This window comes from Opisthocomus hoazin, chromosome 15, assembly GCF_030867145.1.
Source record: "Opisthocomus hoazin isolate bOpiHoa1 chromosome 15, bOpiHoa1.hap1, whole genome shotgun sequence".
Classification (NCBI taxonomy): Eukaryota; Metazoa; Chordata; class Aves; order Opisthocomiformes; family Opisthocomidae; genus Opisthocomus; species Opisthocomus hoazin.
Window position 1 is genome coordinate 15,219,408 of NC_134428.1, and position 20,297 is coordinate 15,239,704.

The following is a 20,297-nucleotide window of genomic DNA, read 5'->3' on the forward strand; positions in this document are numbered from 1 at the left end:
TAGGGCTTTACTGTCCTTCTGATGCTATATTCTAAGTTGCATAAATCGTGGCAGAGCCACGGTAGTTGAGTTTCTTGGTCTTTAAACAACTCTCTAACATCAGCAAAAGTTTGTATAGTAAATTCATCTATATGATTTGTGGCCAGAGCCTCTCAAGTTAAAAATAACTCATTAAACTGGATATGACTAGAAAAAAGTTGAAGGAGTGCAAAGATATTGTACATATAGTCTCTTTATGAAATTGTTTTGTGTGTTCCTGAGATTAGGTTATCTACAGGAGGACTTACACGTCTAAAACACCTGTCATAAGGTGTACTTTTGAGTTCCTTTTCAAAACAAGACAGCATTTTAAGAGGAAACGAGCTATTAGTATTTTGTTTAAAAACAAATGTTACAGAAAACACAGCATGGAAGAACTTAAGAAAAAAAAGAAAGTGTCACGGAGGAACTTCATCTGTTTTCTGGATAACATACAGTTCTGTTAGCTATACCTGTAAGATCTGAAATATCATTGGCTGAAGGAGTTTAAGAATTAGTGCAGTAGTTTGATTGGCTTTAGTATTAGTAGAAATATGTGTGCCTGGTTTTTGAGATTAAGTGAGTCTGCAAGTCAAAGAGAACTGAATTCATAATGAGTAGACAAGAATAAATATTTTCATTTGATTCATAAACCACAAAGCTGTCTTTCCATGCTGTTGCAGATGTTTAGATCCGTTAGCAATAATAATGTCGACATCATGTGTGCTGATGAGAAAGGAGAAAAAAAACTTGTAAAGTTGAATAAAATGTGTGCAATTTTTCATACAAAAATTTAGAATCTAGGATTTGCATTAAATCTCTAATGTGCATTCATGTGCACAGAAGACATTCTGTGTCTTCTGGATAATTCAGACCTACTTCTAATTTTCTTGCAAGAATGAGTTCTGTATGCATTTTCTTGGGAGTGTCTGGACATTTCTAGAAATTGTAAACAGTTAAGTGATACTAGAAGTAGCTTTGTATGAGTTTGCTTTATTTTGCATATTGAACTGTTGTGTATTTGTTTAAATTCTGTGGAAGCTGCTTTGTTTTTTTCTGTAATGTAAAATATGTTGTATTTCCCAGATTTTTAAGTCACCAAAAGGAAACTGATGAACCCGTCTCACTGTAGTGTTTCGTGAAACAGAACGTAGTCTTGCATTTGAGGTGTTTGCCTCATCATTGAAAATACAAATTACGTCATTTTCAGTGTTAAAATGAGTATCAGCAATGTTGCTGTGCAGTAGTGTCTATAGTGTGCATCTCACTTCCATGTTTTCTACTTTTCAGTGTTTTCTCAAGGGCTGAAAAAATCCTCCCTGGAGCTTTATGGCTTAATCTGCTATGGGGAACTAAGGAAAAAGATTGGGGGATGTGAGTATGAATGACTTAAAATTGTTTATATATGGTAGAATCAGAAGTGTTTACCCTTGTAGTTGTCATTGTCTAGTACAGTTTCACTTCGGAGTTATTCAGAATTTGTGTTCATTGTATTCTATTGCAGTAAGATGTGGTATCGTTTTTTTCATTAAATGTATTTGTATTTTTAAAGACTACTTTAGTCTGTTGCATTAGTTCCCCTTTTTCTTTGACAGATTTCTTTAGCCTGTGCTATCTTGGAATGTAGTGCATTTAATACCCATAGATAACAGGTAAATGTATGCGTAGCTTAGATTATCTTGTCTGGTTTTTTTTTATTCTTGAAAACTAAGCGATTAAATGCGTAAATGATATCATTTGCACCCACAATTATTTCTGCATGTGCAATCAAAATCTGGGATGGTACCTTTCTCTAAGTCACTCTCTAAATCTTTACTTGTTGAACACTGACAATGAAAAAGCATTACAAGTCATAATCAGAAATAACAGCTTTACTGGCTGACCAAGATACGTTCTGACCTTGTCCATCACGAAAGCTGGTTTTGTCCGTAAGAATGAGTGTAGCTGGATGAGTATGTGCCATACCAATGCTCCTCTGTTTTCTGGAAGTGGATTAGTTGCATTAGCAAGGTATCTGAGCTTAGGCTTAGTGCCCCATTCATATAATCATGGAAGGTTTGGGGTGAAAGGGACCTTTAGATGTCATCTAGCCTAACCTCCCTGCAATGAGCAGGGACATCTGCCACTAGATCAGGTTGCTCAGAGCCCCGTCCAACCTGGCTGTGAGTGTTTCCAGGGATGGGGCATCTACCACCTCTCTGGGCAACCTGTGCTGATGTTTCACAGTAAAAAACTTCTTCCTTATATCTAGTTTGAATCTACCTCTTTTAGTTTAAAACCATCACCCCTTGTCCTATCACTACAGGCCCCGTTAAAAAGTCTGTCCTCATCTTTCTTACAAGCCCCCTTTTAAGTACTGGAAGGCTGCTGCAAGGTCTCCCCAGAGCATTCCCTTCTACAGGCTGAACAGCCCCAGCTCTCCCAGCCTTTCCTCACAGCGGAGGGGTTCCTGCCCTCTGATGATCTTTGTGGCCCGCCTCTGGCCGCACAAGTCCGGGTCTGTCCTGTGCTGAGGGCTCCAGAGCTGGACGCAGGACTCCTGGTGGGGTCTCAGCAGAGTGGAGCAGAGGGGCAGAGTTACCTCCCTCACCCTGCTGCCCACGCTGCTGGGGTTGCAGCCCAGGTTATGGTTTGCATGGTCTTTATGGCTTCCAGACTAGAGAGAACTTCAGTGTGGTTAGCTTGGAGAATGGATGGAGGAACATGCACTGTATGTGCTAGTCCACACACGTAGACCTACTTATCTCTGTATTTTTGTCATTTGTCCTCAAGCTTTCTGTAGAGGCAGTGTTATATCATAGCGCATATTCTACATGTGTTGCTTAATTTGTGAGACGTGGAGAATCATCGAAATGCTTTCACTTCTGTGTAAAGTTGTACTAGTTGCAGAGAAAGTCAAGAAAGCTTTAGTGAGTGGACATGTACAATTCCTTATAGAATTGTGGTATTTTGGCAGATATTATATTGTTTCCTCACCTGGCAATTTTATTGTAGCGCGTCATGAAGAAGACTGTTGTGAATGTTCATACTGACTTTATTCTGTTTGTTCAAAGATCTCCAGTGTGTTAATTCATCTTGGAGAAGCAATTTTGAACTGTTCCATGAAAAAGAAGTGGTAGAGGCAAGACAGATTACATTGTCAGTAGAAGTCAGTACTAGTGTTTTTTTCTATATCCACATCTTGCCTTAAAAGCATCAACAGACCCTACTTGCTAAGACTGGGAACAAGGTTTCACACAGTCACCATGGCGATGCATGCATACTCTGTGCTTCTGTCTTCTGATAACTTTGGTACTTGGTTGTGTATTGTACCGTCACTTGGAAAATTTTAGTCTCTAAGACCAAACGGGCTCAAGCCACAAGACTCTACACCCAGTTTATGAGAGGTCTGCTCTGCAGCTGGCGAAAGTAGTTTCTTTATCTTTTTTTTCTCTCTATTTTTTTTTTTCCTCTTGTGGTATTCACCCAGTCCTGTCTTCCCAGAAATTGAGATGACTTGTGTAGTGCTATTGAGACATGAAATCATGTCAGGAATACTTTCAGCATTGCTAGAGGGAGGTTAATTGTTCAGTAAATAGATCTGGGCCTAACTGTCATAGGGAATATAAATCAAATTACCATAATGTCCATTTAAAAATGTGCTGTATAATCCATAGAAGAAGAGTGTGGCTTACAAGTGCATTTTATTATTTTTATTTACATTTTTAATTTCATTCAGTGCTGTGAGGGCTTGATGCTCTTTCATTATGCTGTGCTGCCTTAGCAACAGACATTGAGCAGGAAGGTGAGGAAGCTTTTCATTTTAATACCATAGTGTCACATTAATGCCCAGCAACCCAAGATGTCTGTAGCACCGAAAGTAGGGTCATTTAATCCATGAGTAAAATGTATTTTTCATGTCAAGGATAGTGTAAAGCTTGCACATTATGAAAACAGAAACTTTTCAGAAAGGGTATGTTGTAGCACATTTATGCACGTTAATCCTATGTGAGAATAAAATGTAATAACTTTGAAAACCGATCAGGACATGAAAAAAGGTCATTACTGTGTCACTCTAAATCCTAATTCAGTGTGTTATCCCATTTCATGTAAAGGTATGGATGACAAGAATGCATCTAAACTCAATGAGCTCATTCAAGTCGGGTAAGTAAGAACTTATTCCTGAAACTCTTAAAACTGGGTTGTTCAGCAGCTTGATTGTTGCATTGGTCTTCCAGAGTCTAGGGGGCATTTTGTACTTTTTTTTTAGAGCTTCCATTTGACATTTTTCATTCTTAGTTTGTTCTATGTGGGTTTTCTTCTCCACTTTTTCCATGAAGCCATTAATTGTCATTAGTAAGCAACAATGGGTGAAGCTTAAGAATGTAACGAAAGGATAATTCTTTATAGAAGTTGCGTCATTCTAACTATTTTGATTCAGTGTAGGGAATATAGTTCATTTCCAAACAGTTCTCACGTGTCCTTCAGCAGAGCTCACAAGTCCTCACTTTAAGACCTGAAACAACACTTCCAGCAAACCGTGGGCCTCAGCCCGTCAGTTGCTTCTGTGTTTACTTGACTTTAAGAACGAATACTCTCTCTCACTTCAAGAAAGAATTCCGGGATTTGGGGGTTCAGTCCTGGAAATGTACTTTTAGAATACAGAAGGGGTTAGAAGTTGCTGTACTATTAGAAACGAGGGAATACCTTATATATTTGTACATAAAATTTTCTGAAGTAGTCCCCCTTTTAGAATTTGTATATTCTACAGTGAAATCTCTTTCAAAAGATATTATTTTAAGGAGTGTGATCATTAAGCTTTGTTTGAAATTGTAGTTACTCAACAGGCATTTGTTCACAAACCGAGTTTCCAAATGAATTCCTTACAGTTTATTAACCTTAATTTCCTGGGAGATGCCCTATGTACAGTGTGCTGTTGTGTTGCAGGTCTTGAATGTGATTATTTATGAAATCACTGTTTCATTCTTTTGTTAACTGCAATGTTTGAAATCAGAAGAGAAATTGCAGTTTGGTTTGGGTTTCGTACAATTAAGACAATTTTCGCAGTAAGTTTTTTCATATAACAAAAGGAGTCTTAAAGCAAATTACTTGTTTAAATTGGAGTTATCAATTAAAATGAGATGGGATGCGCCTTTTTGCCCTAGTGTCCTGAATATCTCTAGAGTTCAGGATATAGGCAGTCATTTTGGTCTCTCTGTGTTGTACTGGAGAGCCTTTCTAATACTGTGTCATCCAAATAGACTAAACCGTAATGAATGAGACTGATGACTTCTAGCAAGCAGTAGCATCAGTCTAGCACTTTGCATGATTAAGGCCTTAGTTATAACTAATTGTTAATGAGGGCTGATGATTTCTATGAAATCTAGGTGTTCATTGTGTAAAAGCCAGTCTTGTAACAAACCATTTTGAAAACAGGAGTCTTTGCATTTGAAAATATTAATGCTAATCTTCTAACCAAAAACTAGAGTGTACGTAATATTAACATTCTTAGGCAGTTCAGAAATAGTTGCTCTACCAGAGGCTTTTTGCCTCCCAGATGGAAGACGCATCTTTGTTTCCCTTTCTTTTCTGCATCTCTTAATCCATTTGGTGGGTAAACCTTATCAGTTGAAGAGGAGCAAACTGTACAGTGAAACGTGCTTTTGTCTTCATTACCACCTGGATGTCTACACCATCTGAATTCATCCCCTGCACGTGCAGGGCAGCTTCATATCTCACACAAACAAACACGTTGTATATATTTCATTAGATTAAACTTTCCATCTTGCTCAGTGATGTTACAATTCTGTGGTCCTCCTCTCTATTTGTAAGCAGTTTTTTTTTTTTTTTGGTTCCTAACATGTTTGTTTCGAGTGTTATACTCCTTCTTTTCCTCTGAGCGCAGTGGGCTTTGTAAGGCTTGTTGCTATGTTGAATATCTTGAGTGAAAGTGAATCCAAGTGATTAAAAAGGGCAGTGTGAACATGCATTATTCTGATTATCTTCTCCTGAAGTAGGTAAATATTAGCTTCATTTAATTGGTGAAAAAGGTCAAGAGAAGCTAAGATTGTGAGGGGCTAGCTGGCAGTTTATTTGCAGCGTGAGTCTAGACCGTGAAATTACACATTCTGATTCAGTGCTTATTTTTTTTATGTTACACATAATCTCTTGCTTTCTGTAATAGTTACATGGTGCGTGGAAAAACAAGTGAGCCTGTGAGGCGCTCAGAAGACAACCATATTTAAAATGCTCCTAACTGAGCAGGTCAGAGTTACCAAATAGTGCCTGAAAACTTAATCAACTGGCTGTTTCAAGTAATGGCAAAACCTTTGTGTGAAACGTCCCTGTTTGGTCATTGAAGTTAAGGCTATATGTCTCTGAACTTGTCTTCAAAATTTCAGTAAAATCAGGCTAGTCCACAACCTTTGTTACAGTTGTAGTTGATTGAATCGGGGATCTTTCAGAAAATAGATCAGAATTCAGGTATTTGTAAACGCAAGGGAGGATAAGAATTGTTCTGTCAGCTTTTGTAACTGATCTGAGTAGTTTAGCACAGAATCATAGAATCGTTTAGGTTGGAGGAGACCGTCTAGATCATTGAGTCCAACCATCAACCTAACACTGTCAATTTCACCACTAAACCATGTCCCTAAGCTCTGCATCGATATGTCTTTTAAATACCTCCAGGGATGGTGCCTCAAACACTTTCTTGGGCAGCCTGTTCAATACATGTGCTCTAGACCCTTCACCAGCCTATTGCCCTTCTCTGAAAGTGTTCCAGGAACTCCATGTTCTTCTTGTAGTGAGGGGTCCAAAACTGAACACAGTACTCGAGGTGCGGTCTCACCCATGCCAAGTACAGGGACACGATCTCCTCCCTACTCCTGCTGGCCACACTATTCCTGATGCAAGCCAGGTTGCCGCTGGCCTTCTTGGCCACCTGGGCACACTGCTGGCTCATGTTCAGCCGGCTGTCGACCAGCACCCCCAGGTCCTTTTCTGCCAGGTAGCTTTCCAGCCACTCTTCCCCAAACCTGTAGCATTGCATGGGGTTGTTGTGACCCAAGTGCAGGACCTGGGACTTGGCCTTGTTGAACCTCATACAGTTGACCTTGGTCCGTCGATCCAGCCTGTCCAGATCCCTCTGCAGAGCCTTCCTACCCTCAAGCAGATTGACACTCCCGCCCAGCTTGGTGTTATCTGCAGACTTGCTGAGAGAGCACTTGGCCCCTCATCCAGATCTTTGATACAGATACTAGACCAGACTGGCCCCAACACTGAGCCCTGGGGAACACCACTTGTGACTAGTCGCCAACTGGATTTAACTCCATTTACCAGCACTCTCTGGGCTCAGCCGTCCAGCCAGTTTTTTACCCAGTGAAGTTTGCGCCCATCCAAACCATGGGCAGCCAATTTCTCCAGGAGGATACTGTGGGAAACAGTGTCAAAGGCTTTGCTGAAGTCTAGGTAGACATCATCCACAGCCTTTCCCTCATCCACTAGGCGGGCCACTTGGTCATAGAAGGAGATCAGGTTCATCAAGCAGGACCCGCCTTTTGTAAACCCATGCTGAGTAGGCCTCATCAACTGGTTGTCCTGTGTGTGCCACATGATGGCACTCAAGATGATCTGCCCCATAACCTTCCCCGGCACTGAGGTCAGGCTGACAGGCCTGTAGCTCCTGGGATCCTCCTTCTGGCCCTTCTTGTAGATGGGCATCACATTAGCTGACTTCCAGTCAACTGGGACCTCCCTAGTTAGCCAGAACTGCTGGTAGATGATGGAAAGTGGCTTGGCAATCACATCTACCAGCTCTTTCAGCACCCTTGGGTGGATCCCATCTAGCCTCGTAGACTTGTCATACTCATGTCAGCACTGGCCCACACAAGCTGCTTAAAGAAGTTTTCAGAATCGCTAAGCCGGACAACTGAAACAAACCTCCCTTAGAAGTTCTAGGGAATCTGAATCACTTTCTGCCCAGTCCTTTGTTGTTAGTTTTTTATTACAGCAACGATATGTTGCTGGATTGTGTGATGAGGGTATATAACAAGAAACCCAGATTACAGCAGTATATCAGAACCGCTCAGAAACCCATTTAAGTAAAACTTTTGGTTTAATTTTTTGTTTAGTTTCACTTTTAGGCATGAAACATTTTTATTTAACTTACGTTTTGCAACAATCTTTAATAAAAAGCTACATTTGAAGAAGTATGATTATTTTCTAGATGTCTGTAAATCTGTAGGATTTGTGGACGAGTTCAAAAAGAACAAACCACAATAAACACATCATTTAAGACATTCTGTGAATAACGCAACTGTTAAAGCACAGTACCACTCAGTGTCTGTTAGCATATGTGGTTTTTCCCGTCACCCTGGAAGACTCTTGTAATCACAAGTAAGAGAGACCGTTAAAGACAGAAACTTTTAAGATACTGATTGATCTGTCTGGTTTCGTTCCTGGGTGTGCTTTGTGTGCAGTGGGAGTGATCCTTCATTGTTTTCCTCGTAAAAGCTGTTTGGCATGCTGAGGGGGAATTTGTAACTCCCTAAAAATCTTGATAATAAAATAGCAATTCATCCTGAAAAAATTTGTATACAAAACAGATCTTTTTTAAGTAGGTGGAATATGCTCTTGGTGTCAATTTATACGTATAGTTCTTAATGCATCTTCAGTAGAATAACTTCTACCGTTTTCTGCATTTGGAAGCATCCAGGATCTAGGTAAGAGAAGAGAAGAAAGTAAGTATTTTTAAGCTAAGAATAGTTCTGTTGCAGGCTGTCTCCTTTTTACTGTGCTTTTCTTTTAAATTAGTAGAACTATTCTTTTTCCAGCCTCCTAGCCATGGATTTCAGTTAGGAAACTGCAGTATCTGAATATATCTAATTTTATGTTATTGTAAAGAGTAACTTATTATTAGCCTCTCCCTAGATTGCTTGAAACCCATCATACTTTATGGAAAAGGGAATTAGGAGAATTATTCCTGACTCTCCAAGCAGAACATCTGAATCTAGAGAGCTGGGATGCTACTTCTAAAATGTATTTTAGGGAACAATGAAAATAAAAGTATTGACTGCTGTAGTTGTGGAAGAGTACTGTTGTACCAGGGTGAAAAATTCTACTTGATGTTTTTAACATTGTTTTGTGCAATTTTTATGCGCTGTTCGTTTACTGAACAGTGTACTTTGCTTGCTAACTTCTGAACTCTGCCGTTCTCGCTCTGTACTTGGGGAACAGAGTAGTTCCTGCTCCCCTTTCAGGGCTGCCTAGCAGTTTTGCATTTGTTTTCTTTCCTCCAACATGATTTTTATCCTAGATTTTTATATTTTTTTAAAAAATGTGTTCCGTAATATACTTTTGACAGTTATTTTCTGGCTTTTGTCCTAGGTTTTTGGTGGGTGTTTTTTTTTCTCCTCCTCTCTAGCTTTTAAGCACAGATACAAATGCAGCCAGGAGTTTCTGGTGCTGATCCATTGTTCATTTGTGAGCTGCTCTGTGGTGGTAACAGACAGTGAATATCTGGAACCCAAGGTGCAGCTGAGCAGATAGTTAGCAAATTGATCAGGAGCAACTTGCAGGAAGGCTGACTTAGTAACAAATGCTTTATGACCAACTAGTTAGCCTCTTTAAGATTGTCAAAAAAATATGGAAAATGAACAGCAGCGCTTTTCTTCCGTGTTTTTCTTGATCGAACTAGCTGTTCTAGGTGATCAAGTAGCCTTTTGAGCATTCAGACCCTGCTTTCAGGTACCTTGAAGTCATGTGGTGGAATGATTTCCATAGCGCTTGGAGATGTGGTCATATCAGTTAGTCTAAGAAGAAATAATGCTTCTCACCACAAGCCGCTTCTCACTTACACTCTTACACTGTCAAAGTTATAACAATAATGCTGTTTGTAACTCGTCACTTGCATGCAGCTGCTTCAAATGCACATTAGATAAAAAGGTGTTGCTTTAGCTAAGATCAAGATGGAGGAGAGTCTTGGCTCTCACAAGTAGTCAAAAAATTTTGCTGTCCTAAAGTAGTGTAAATTCGCAATTTAGCGATATGTTTCAAGATGCATTGAATTATGGGATTTATTTTCACTGACTTTCATGGGTTTTATATGAGGCTGTTATGAAGCTGTTTGCCGCTAGAACAGGAGGGAACATCTAGGCATGTCTTCACAAACAAGGAAATCATTATGGCAGTTCTGATTGCTGTAATGCTGTAATTAACTCCTTGCTAGAACAAGGAAGACAATAAATTTGGCATGTTCATGCAGCAGCATTGTTTTCCATTCTATCAGTGTTTTCCATTTTGTTAGTGTTCTATCACATCCCTAGATTTAGCGTTTTCTAGCGGTTGAGTGCATTCGTGCATCCTATCATCTCAATGTGAGCTTTGTAAAATTACTTACTGTGATGAACAGCATTACTGATAATAGAGTAAATGTAGCTTTGTTGAATTCCTGTAGCTTCAGGGAAAAGGTATTTGTTGTGAATCATGAGGCTGTGTTATTTTAGGGTAAAAATGTAACAGGAAGAGAGATTTCGAAGAGCTGTAGTAAAAGTTAGACTTTTAATCCTCAGCTGTTTTTTTGGTTACTGTTCTCTGAGGAAATAATAATAAGCAAAGGACAAAGAAATGTAATACGTATCTAGAGTTTTTATTTACTGTGAATTCTCTAGGTTCTGCCAAATCCTTCAGGTTTTGTACCAGGCACTTTTATACTAGGCTGCTGCTTCTGACTGCTGCCTGAGACCAAAGTTTGGGCTCATGAAGAAAAGTGGGAATTCTCCACCTAAAGATTCAGATCCAAGAGAGTTGTCCAAACATTGACCCACTGAATTTGAGAGCAGCAGGATTTGGAGTCAAGTTTCCTGTCTTTATACAATGCAGTCCCTGTTAACTTGACATAAGTGAGTTTGGGTTGAGTCCTGCTGATCTTGTGCTCCCTTGTGTTGAAACTTGGTTTGTTTAAACATTCAAAAAAAGAAAAAGAGAGGGTGCTAGCTGCATATCATTAAACTTATTTCAGGAGAGTTGTTTCCTAAAAAATGCTGATTTTTCTGATACAATCATATCTGCATTTGAGAAGAGGATTTTGAGCCTCATGCGTTAAGGCTAAGGAGTCCATTGCAATGACCAGGAGGAAGTTCTACCTTTCATTGTTGCCTTATGTTGTTGACTAGATATCCAGAAGTGTTACTGTGTCCTCCTCTAAGAGTCATTCTGGCACAGGTTGACTGTTTTACTTGGTGGGACCCACTATCTTCAAACAGTTCAAGTTTCCAACAATTCAAATTTAGGGTTAAGTTGAAGGAGGAACGGTAACAACAGTGCTTCTGTTGCAGCAGCTGTAGTGTTGTCTGCTGTTGCGGATGTGGAAATAGGAAGCACTGTTTACAATCAGGCAAATAACTCTTGGGTCTTTTATTTTCTAAATAGTACTATTGCTAGTTTTTCTACAGCACTTGAGAGCCTTCTCCTTTTTTCATTAGTTGAGCCATCACTACTTCTGTGTCGGAACTTGTTAAAAAGAGTGAGGGCTAATGTATTCACCCTAGCTTTTGGTAGCTCAGTACAGATTGAGGAAATCTGCCTTTCCAGCCCTGGGATATTCTGATTCTGGAGAAGTTCACAGCTTAGTAATTGAAACTTTTGAGCTGCTCGCATCATCAACTCCATCTTCTCAGGTCTGGCTTCACTTCTGCTGTCCTTCTGCAAATTTCCCTCTTAGCAGTGTAGACAAGGGCTTTTTCTGTCTGATGTTGCCTTCCTTACAGCATAGGGGGGGGGGGGGGGAAATCCTGCTGTAGGAATATTCTCCATAATTTCTTTCAGTTTACTTGCAAGGGCTTCTGTTCAATCCTGCTGCTTCTATTCTAGCTGATGCTTACTGCCTGAAGTACTTGGTAGTAAATACTGCCATCAGTAACTTTGTTGGTCTCAATGCCTGCCTTTTAAGTGTCAAAAAAGAAAACAGGGCTAAGTGAAGAAGTCAAATAGTTCCACTGTGTGAAACAGAAATGGCTTCTAGCTTTTAAGGATCTTTATGGCTGTTAATGGGGTATTGAAGCTAAAACCCGGTGAAATCATACTGTAAAAGTTACTTTTCTCAGATTCCTGCACAAGCTGTTAGACCTCATTTCTGCAACAGATGTGTGTTGATATTCTGGTATGGAAGACTCTTCAAAGACTTTAGACTTTTTCTTCCCATAGTTATAAGTTAAGAGTATAAAGAGAAGACTAAAGCAAAACCACCTGTCTTTTATGAAGAAGCTGTCTCTGAGGGTACTCTCCAACTGAAGTAACATAATTCTGGTCCGCTTTATCCAATAGCAGTCCCTCCCTCAGTGGACAGCCCAGTGTTTCATGAAAGTCTGGAAGAAGAGAGTCACAATAGTGGCATTTTGATAATGAAAAGTATGGTAATAGAAGAGATTGAATGCTCTTGTGAATCTGCGCGGCAAACCCGTATATTTCTTTGTTCATCCCTATAGCCATGACTGTATTTGACTCTATGTCCCTAACAGGTATGTATTCACAAACTTTTGTTAGTGGTGCCTGTAAATACTTCTCTTTAAATGTATTCAGGGCTACGACTGTTCGTTACAAAGGCAGAAACCTTCGTATCAAAGCTCCGATGTGCAGGGCTTTGAAGAAACTCTGTGATCCAGATGGTAAGTAAGAGGGGCTGGAATGTGAAAGGGTTTTGACAGATGTTCGGAAGAAAATGAAAGAGAAGGCCTGTTTTGATGTGTATATCACTGGCAGGGGAATTTGTGTTATTTCACATTTGTGTTGGGCACAGATATGTCTCCTATTGTCTTACTTACCCTGTTTGCTTGCATAATCCCAATAAATTTAGGACCCACCCAGCTCTAAGTCTTGAGTATGTCACCAGCTAAATTGAAAAGGAAATAGCTACACCAGAGAAGATCGCTACTGCTTTACCAGTTGTGCTTTCACTATATGCAAAGTTTAGTCCCTTGTGCCAGTGAATAAGCAGTAGTGTGTTTAGCATTGAGCATTTTAGACTTTTTTTCACCTTCTCCAGTTCAGCTATGTGTGGTCGGTTTTTTTCCTGTCCTTCCTCTTCCTTCCCCCTCAGTAAGTAGAATCAGTGCAGTTTAAAGGTATGAAATACTGTACTTGTTCGAAGTTTGTGGCCACCTGATTTTCACGCTGCTTGCTCAACTGTAAGCTCCAGTACCACTGCAGTGTCCAAGGAAAAAAATAGCTGTATTGGAACAGGAGGTAATCTAAGGAAGCAGCCTCTGCTGGTGAAGCTGAGCTGCCTAGCTTGTCTGTAGGTGATGCTGGTGTCTGTGAAGCTTTTTTTCCTGCAACAGCATATAGTGTTCTGACTGAGTTGTCCTTGCTTTGACCCGTGCCCTTTGTGCTTCATCTCCCTTCAGGCGTTAGTGATGAAGAGGACCAGAAGCCAGTACGTCTTCCTCTCAAGGTCCCTGTGGAGTTGCAGCCACGAAATAATCATGCATGGGCTCGAGTACAGAGGCTTGCCCAGAATCCACGGCTCAGGTAATGAACAACTGATTCTGGTGCTCAGAATAGAATAGGGAAATATATGAGCAACATTCTAGCATCTTCCTCTCTCTTCAGGGTTCTCATTGCCAGCTGGGCAGTTCATCTTTGATAATGCAGTTTGCCTAAAAGTACTCATTGTGAACGCTTTCTCCACACAGAGTACAGGATTATTGTACACATGAGATCAGACTTGAAAATTAGATTACTGTTCTTCTTTATACCTTTTAATGTAAGTAATGATAGGAGTTACTGGAGTTGGAAATGAATATATTTTGTGCCACTTACACCCAGTTGTCTGAGCAGAGTGGAGATACGCAGCACTAGTTCTACTAAAATTTGTATTGAGTGTACCATGAGACAGGCACAGGGGAGGGAAGTAAAACAGTGATCAGAGACACCTGCACCAAGACTCTGAACATGTCAACTGCAACATGGTGATACTAGCAGAAAGGAAGGCATTTGTAGCTTAACCTCCTCCCTGAAAAATGTCGTTGGTGCTGTGGTTTGTGTGAAAAACATGGTTGTTCATCCTAGTACGTGTATCTAGTCCAAAACCTGGGGCAGAAAACACGAGACCTCTGTGATGCTGATTGTTCTTTCAAATATAGTACTTTGGTATAATCACCAAAGATCATGCAGAGAGGAGAATGAAGATTTTTAGCATTCGGTTAATTTTATAAAATGCTTTGAGAGCGAGAATTAGATGTTAAGGGGGGATTTGGTGTCCCTTTTTCTCCTTCTTTCTGTACTTCATGTCGTAGCTTTGTGCCTTACCTGCACTTTTGTGGTTTAGCTAAATCCTGCCGTCTTTCCCTATCTTCTTCCATCTGGAGAAACTGGTATTGTGAATCATGGCAATCAGATTGATCTGATAGGCTTTCAGATCTTTCTCAATTGTGAGTTACCTAGATTTTAAAGTTGTGGGATAACATGTTTTTGTTGTGTTTTTTTTCTTGGAGCTTGGGAGTGGTAGCTGTGTTTTCTGTGCTTGTATCACAGAATGCCAGTTTCTGCCCTTAATTTGCATTCTTGGATTGAGGATGTGAACTTCCGCTGACATTTTTTCTTTGTTCCTTTGCTTTGTTTATCTTGCATACAGGATGATTGTGGAGTTACATCGGAAGGTCTCCAGCCTCATTGAGTTCCTGAAGCAGAAGTGGGCTCTCCATGAAGTGCGTATCGTATCCTTTTTCTGCTTAGACTGTTCTGTATGCGTTGTCCTGGGAGCAATTCCCTTCCTATTATAAGTTCATTTTTGCATTGGAAATGTGGTTCTGCCTCATAAATTTACCAGCCCATGCTTAGTAAAAGTGGAGGTCAGTATCTCAGCATCACTAATGGAGTCTTTCGTGGGAAATCCCATAATATTCCACTTTTGCCTCAAGTCTTCTCTACTATGATCCACTGAAAATCTAGTTAGTGATATATGAAGCTCACTGCCTTTAATTCATTTCCTTAAACAGTGAGCTTAGTCTGTTTCATTATAGGTGGGTGATCACCATAGAAGCCTGGATAATAACTGACGATTTTGCTTCCAGTTTCAACAAAGAGATTAAGGACAGATCTTCCCACTTGCTTTATGTGGTTTCACCAAATGAAGGCTTAGGCTACTTGTCTAAGTAGCTGCTGCTATCTGTTATGTATCTATACGCTGTCTGAGCCATACAACATCCCCACCTCTGAACTTTGATCCATAGAATCATAGAATGCTTTCAGTTGGAAGGGACCTTTAGAAGTCATCTAGTCCAACCTCCCTGCAATGGACAGGGTTATTTTCAACTAGACCAGGTTGCTCACAGCACCATCCAACCTGACCTTGAATGTTTCCAGGGATGGGGCCCCCACTGCCTCTCTGGGCAACCCGTTCCAGTGTTTCAGCACCCTTGTGGTAAAAAATACATTCCTTATATCTAGTCTAAATCTACCCTCAGTTTAAAGCCATTGCTCCTTGTCCTATCGCAACAAGCCCTGCTGAAAATATTTTCCCCATCTTTCCTGTAGGGTCCCTTCAGGTACTGAAAGGCTGCAGTAAGGTCTTCCTGCAGCCTTCTCTTCTCCAGGCTGAACAGCCCCAACTCTCTCAGCCTTTCCTCACAGGAGAGGTGCTCCAGCCCTCGGATCATCTTTGTGGTCTCCCGTGGCCTCGCTCCAACAGCTCCATGTCCTTCTTGTGCTGGGGGCTCCAGAGCTGGACACAGTACTCGTGGTGGGGTCTCATCGGAGCAGAGCAGAGGGGCAGAGTTACTTCCCTCACCCTGCTGGCCATGCTGCTGGAGATGCAGCCCAGGGTACGGTTGGCCTTCTGGGCTGCGAGCACACATTGGTGGTTCCTGTCAAGCATTTCATCCCCCAGTACTCCCAGGTCCTTCTTGGCAGGGCTGCTCTCCATCCCTTCATCCCCCAGCCTGTATTGATAGTGGGGTTTGCCCCAACCCAGCTGCAGGACCTTTCACTTCACCTTGTTGAACCTCATGAGGTTTACACAGGCCCGCTTCTCAGGCTCGTCCAGGTCTCTCTGGATGGCATCCCATCTTTCTGATGTGTCAGCTGCACCACTGCTTGATGTCATCTGCAAACTTGCTGAGGGTGCACTCGATCTTGCTAAGTCATTGATGAAAATGTTAAACAACACCGGTCCCAATATGGACTCCTGAGGGACACCACTTGTCACCAGCATCCATTTGGACATCGAGCCGTTAACTGCTACCCTCTGGCTGTGACCTTCCAATCAATTCCTTAGCCATCAAACAGTCCACCCATCAAATCCATATTTCTCCAATTTAGAGAAAAGGATGTCATGAGGGACTGTGTCGACAGCCTGACAGAAGTCCAGATAGATCACATCCGTAGCTCTGCCATTGTCCACTGATCTAGTCATGCCATCATAGAAAGCCACTAGGTTGGTCAGGCAGAAGGACTTGCCCTTGGTGAAGCCATGCTGGCTGTCTCAAATCACCTCGCTGTCCTCCATGTGCCTTAGCACAGCTTCCACGAGGACCTGTTCCGTGATCTTCCCAGGCACAGAAGGGAGGCTGAGAGGTCGATAGTTCCCAGGGTACTCCTTCCTACCGTTTTTAAAAATGGGCACAATGTTTCCCTTTCTCCCATCATCAGGAACTTTGCCTGACTGCCATGACCTTTCAAATATCATGGAGAGTGGCTTGGCAACTACACCAGCCAATTCCCTCAGGACTCTGGGATGCATCTTGTCAGGTCGCGTAGACTTATGTGTGTTCATGTTCCTCGAGTAGTCCTGAACCTGGACTTCCCTTACAGTGGGAGCGGCTTTGCCCCTCTGGTGCCCATCTTGCAACCCATCAGCTAGGGAGGGGCGAGGAGAGAGGTTGATAGTGAAGACTGAGGCAAAAAAGTTTTTGAGTACCTCAGCCTTCTCCTCATCTGTTGATATGAGATTGCTGTTCTTGCATGGAGTAGGATTTGTGAGTTGACAGCCATTCTGTTCTCCTGTTGACTGGTGTGCTGTATTCTGTTCTTAGTCCTTTAATTCAGGCTTTTGTTTTTAATCTGTGAATCTGGATAAAGTAGCAGCAGAGCGCTCAAAACTTAGGATTTCACAGGCATGTAAGATGGAGGTTACTGCACCGAAAGGGGAGTCTGTTTTGCTGTGCAATGGCACTGGGTTTTTTTGCTTGGTTTTGTTGGGGTTTGTTGGTTAGTTAGGTTTTTTTACAATTACAATGTTATGTAAAGCAGTGATAAGTAATTTTGTCTGGAACAGAGATTTAGTTTGTTCTTGTAACAGTTCTTCAGTGTAGTCCTTAACACCGCAAAAGGACTTAATTTCTGATCATAGAGTCTTCATATCTATGCTGAATAAGGAACATGTCCTTGATCAGCTACTTTTTTTTTCTAATTAAAAAAAAATTTGCAGAATAGGTGCTTGTTTGGGAGGGACGGATGATTGTTGTATTCTTTGACACATCATTTTTAGCGTAAAACACTAGAAGAACGGCAGCTTCAAGACTCCAGAGACTCGGAAACAAGAGGCAGCTTCTCGGAGGAGAAAGTGATGCTCCATCTCTTTCCAGGAGAGAACTGTACACTCACTCCGCTGCCTGGAGTAGCCAGAGTGGTCCACTCCAAGGCTTTCTGCACAGTGCATTGGCAGGAAACTGGCAAATGCAAACAGAGCACGAAAGACTCTCACTTACTACCCCCTGCACAAATCCTAGGCATACAGAGTGGTCAGGGGACAGCTAGGGGACAGCTAAAATATGCACGGGGAACAGAAGGTAAGGGTCTTGGAAGGGCAGAGAGCACTACAGAGTCAAGCAGAACCTCTCAGCCCATAGCTGAAGTTTCTGCAAGCACTGAAGATGGCGTCCCAGAGACTGGCCTGGTGGAAGGAACAGCCTCAAATGTTGGCATCACTAATTCTCTCCAAAAACCGCCTTCTGGACTTCAGGATCCAGGAGGGAACCATGAAAAACTGAGCTCAGTGGCCTGCTGTGCGGTGGGCAGAGAGGCCCTGGCTAGTGACCAAGCAACTGGGCTACCAACATGCAGCACAGCTTGTGCTTGCAGTAAGATCCCTGATGTGGAGGAACTCTCTCTGCTTGATCCATTCCCGCGGTACATGAAGTCCTGTCAGGACCTGATCGTCCCAGAGAAATGTTCTTGCACAGACAAACTGCATGGGAAAGACTTTACTCCAGCAACTGGTGATACTTCTCCCGTGGCTTTCCCAAGCGGGAGGAGCACAGAGACATCTGACTCCTATTCACAGCTGCCGAGAGGTGGTGTGGCTTCACCTGGTAGTGGCCCATGCAGATATGAAACTCAGGGCCAGCAGCTTGATGCTTGTTCCAAGGATATAACAGATGCAGTAATGGAGGATTCACAAGAGAAGCTGGGCTCCTCGTTTCCACCTCAGGGACAATCTAGTACAAAGTCTCTCAAGGATGATCCAAGTCGGCTTTCTCAACAGGTTAGAGAAGAAGGATGGAGTCTACGAACTTCTGAGAGCCTTACGCTGGCTGAAGTCTACCTCATGATGGGCAAACCGAACAAGTTGCAGCTGGAATATGACTGGTTGGCTGTCTTGGAGCCAGAAACCCAGGATGCTAGGGAGCAAACATCTGAGTCGAGTGCTGTTCCTGCATGTACCACCTTTCACAAGCAGAGACTCCTAAACTGCCTTTTAAAACTCATCTCTACTGAAGTCAATCCCAAACCAGTAAGTAGCTCTTGTTCATACTCCAGATGCTAAACTCTCATTTGATCTGGGGAATAATTACCCAGTCCTATTTTCATTGTAAATCAGTGACCAGCCTTGTCAAGAGCTTGGACATCCGTGTGTTTTAAGAAAACACCACCACAACCCGGCTTCCTACAGAGTGAACTTTTCCTCAAGGTGCTTCATTTGCTTTTTGCACTACCTTTTAGTTTCTGGTTTGCTTGTGAGTCTCAGTTGTATTACAGTGAACATTTAATGTGACCACTGGGAAGATCAGTCATGAGGTTAGGTAGGTTCTATTCTCTCAGGTTCATAGAACCAGAGAACAGCTAGGTTGGGTGATACCTTGGAAGATCAACTGGTCTAATCTTTTGTGGGAAATGGAGCCTAGATGACAAAGGGAGCCTAGGTGAGATTAATATTCCATGTGAAAACTGCAACCCTTAATTTCCAGTGTTACGTGGTTCAAGTTACACGAAGTCTAAGTGTGAAAAGAATTTACTTCTTCAGGATAGCATAGTCAATATAGCTATGCCTGCCACAGTGGTTTTTGTTGAAGTTCCTAGACTTGGGGATAGTTGTTTAACAGACCCAAAAAGATACCTTCTTCCGTAGGCAGACAGACAGCTGGGCAATGAACTTGCTTTCCTTCCTGTGTGTTGTAACCAGCGTTTAAGATCGGCCCCTGTGATACCTGGGCAGCCATTTCCACCTAGTACAACTAATTGAAACTTAGTAAAACATCCTTTTAAAGATCCAAAAGACACTGAATTCAACAGATCTGTCTTAATTCCTGTCATGGAGATAGGGTGAGCTAATAATACAATTTGCGTCACATTTCAGTGTAGGATGCAAATATATCACTGCTCCCAAACACACGTAGTTTTCTGATCTTTGTTGATGCAGACTTACAGGCCACCCCCCCCCAAGCTCCTTTTGATCCTGATTTTCTAGACATAGAATTTAGGATTTTATGAATTTAAAACCATTTTTGATCAGATACAGCTCCAGATACAGACTTTGTTTAAACTGTAAAGACTTTTGGTCTGACGTATCACAGATATGTAACAATGTCACCTCTTTTGGCATCTACTTCTGGTGACACATGTGACAGCCAGGGATGACATGATTAAACAATCACTAACTAGAAAGAAGGACATCTACTTAGACATGAGGGGAGAGGGATAGAGGGGGAGGGAAAAACCCAGCAGTTACTATTTGCACATTTTCCTGTCACTTTAGCACTCTTAGTGTCTGAATCAAAGTCATGCAGTGCTCCTGGAAAGTAATGGAGCTTTTTCAGATAGGTACCTTATCGTACATTCCAATAAAAAGTAACGCAACCTTTTATTTGTCAAATACCACTTTATACTTGCTGCGTTTCAGGAAAAGAGAATATTCTTCTTGCAGCAATGAATGTCGTGGGACTTACATATATTCAAGAGGCGAGGATGATATTTACTGCGTAACTGAAAGTACTGTAGACTTTTTGAAAGTTTTATCTCTTAAATCCTCTGCATGTCATCAAATAATGACAGGAACTATAATAATTTTGCCACAGGGCACTTCAACA

At 41.6% G+C, this 20,297-nt stretch overlaps 1 protein-coding gene across 6 annotated transcripts in view; it reads left to right on the forward strand.

Annotated features, from left to right (window-relative positions):
• CRAMP1 (cramped chromatin regulator 1) overlaps window positions 1-20,297 on the forward strand; it is a 59,535-nt gene that overhangs the window by 15,987 nt on the left and 23,251 nt on the right. For 5 of the 6 annotated variants that reach the window (XM_075436172.1, XM_075436170.1, XM_075436168.1 and 2 more), the window contains exons 5-10: window positions 1,309-1,392; window positions 4,113-4,161; window positions 12,574-12,659; window positions 13,398-13,521; window positions 14,627-14,708; window positions 17,480-18,724. In XM_075436172.1, the coding sequence (XP_075292287.1) occupies window positions 1,309-1,392; window positions 4,113-4,161; window positions 12,574-12,659; window positions 13,398-13,521; window positions 14,627-14,708; window positions 17,480-18,724 (1,670 nt within the window). The remainder of the gene's footprint in view (window positions 1-1,308; window positions 1,393-4,112; window positions 4,162-12,573; window positions 12,660-13,397; window positions 13,522-14,626; window positions 14,709-17,479; window positions 18,725-20,297) is intronic. The other variant, XM_075436171.1, reaches the window with a different exon arrangement.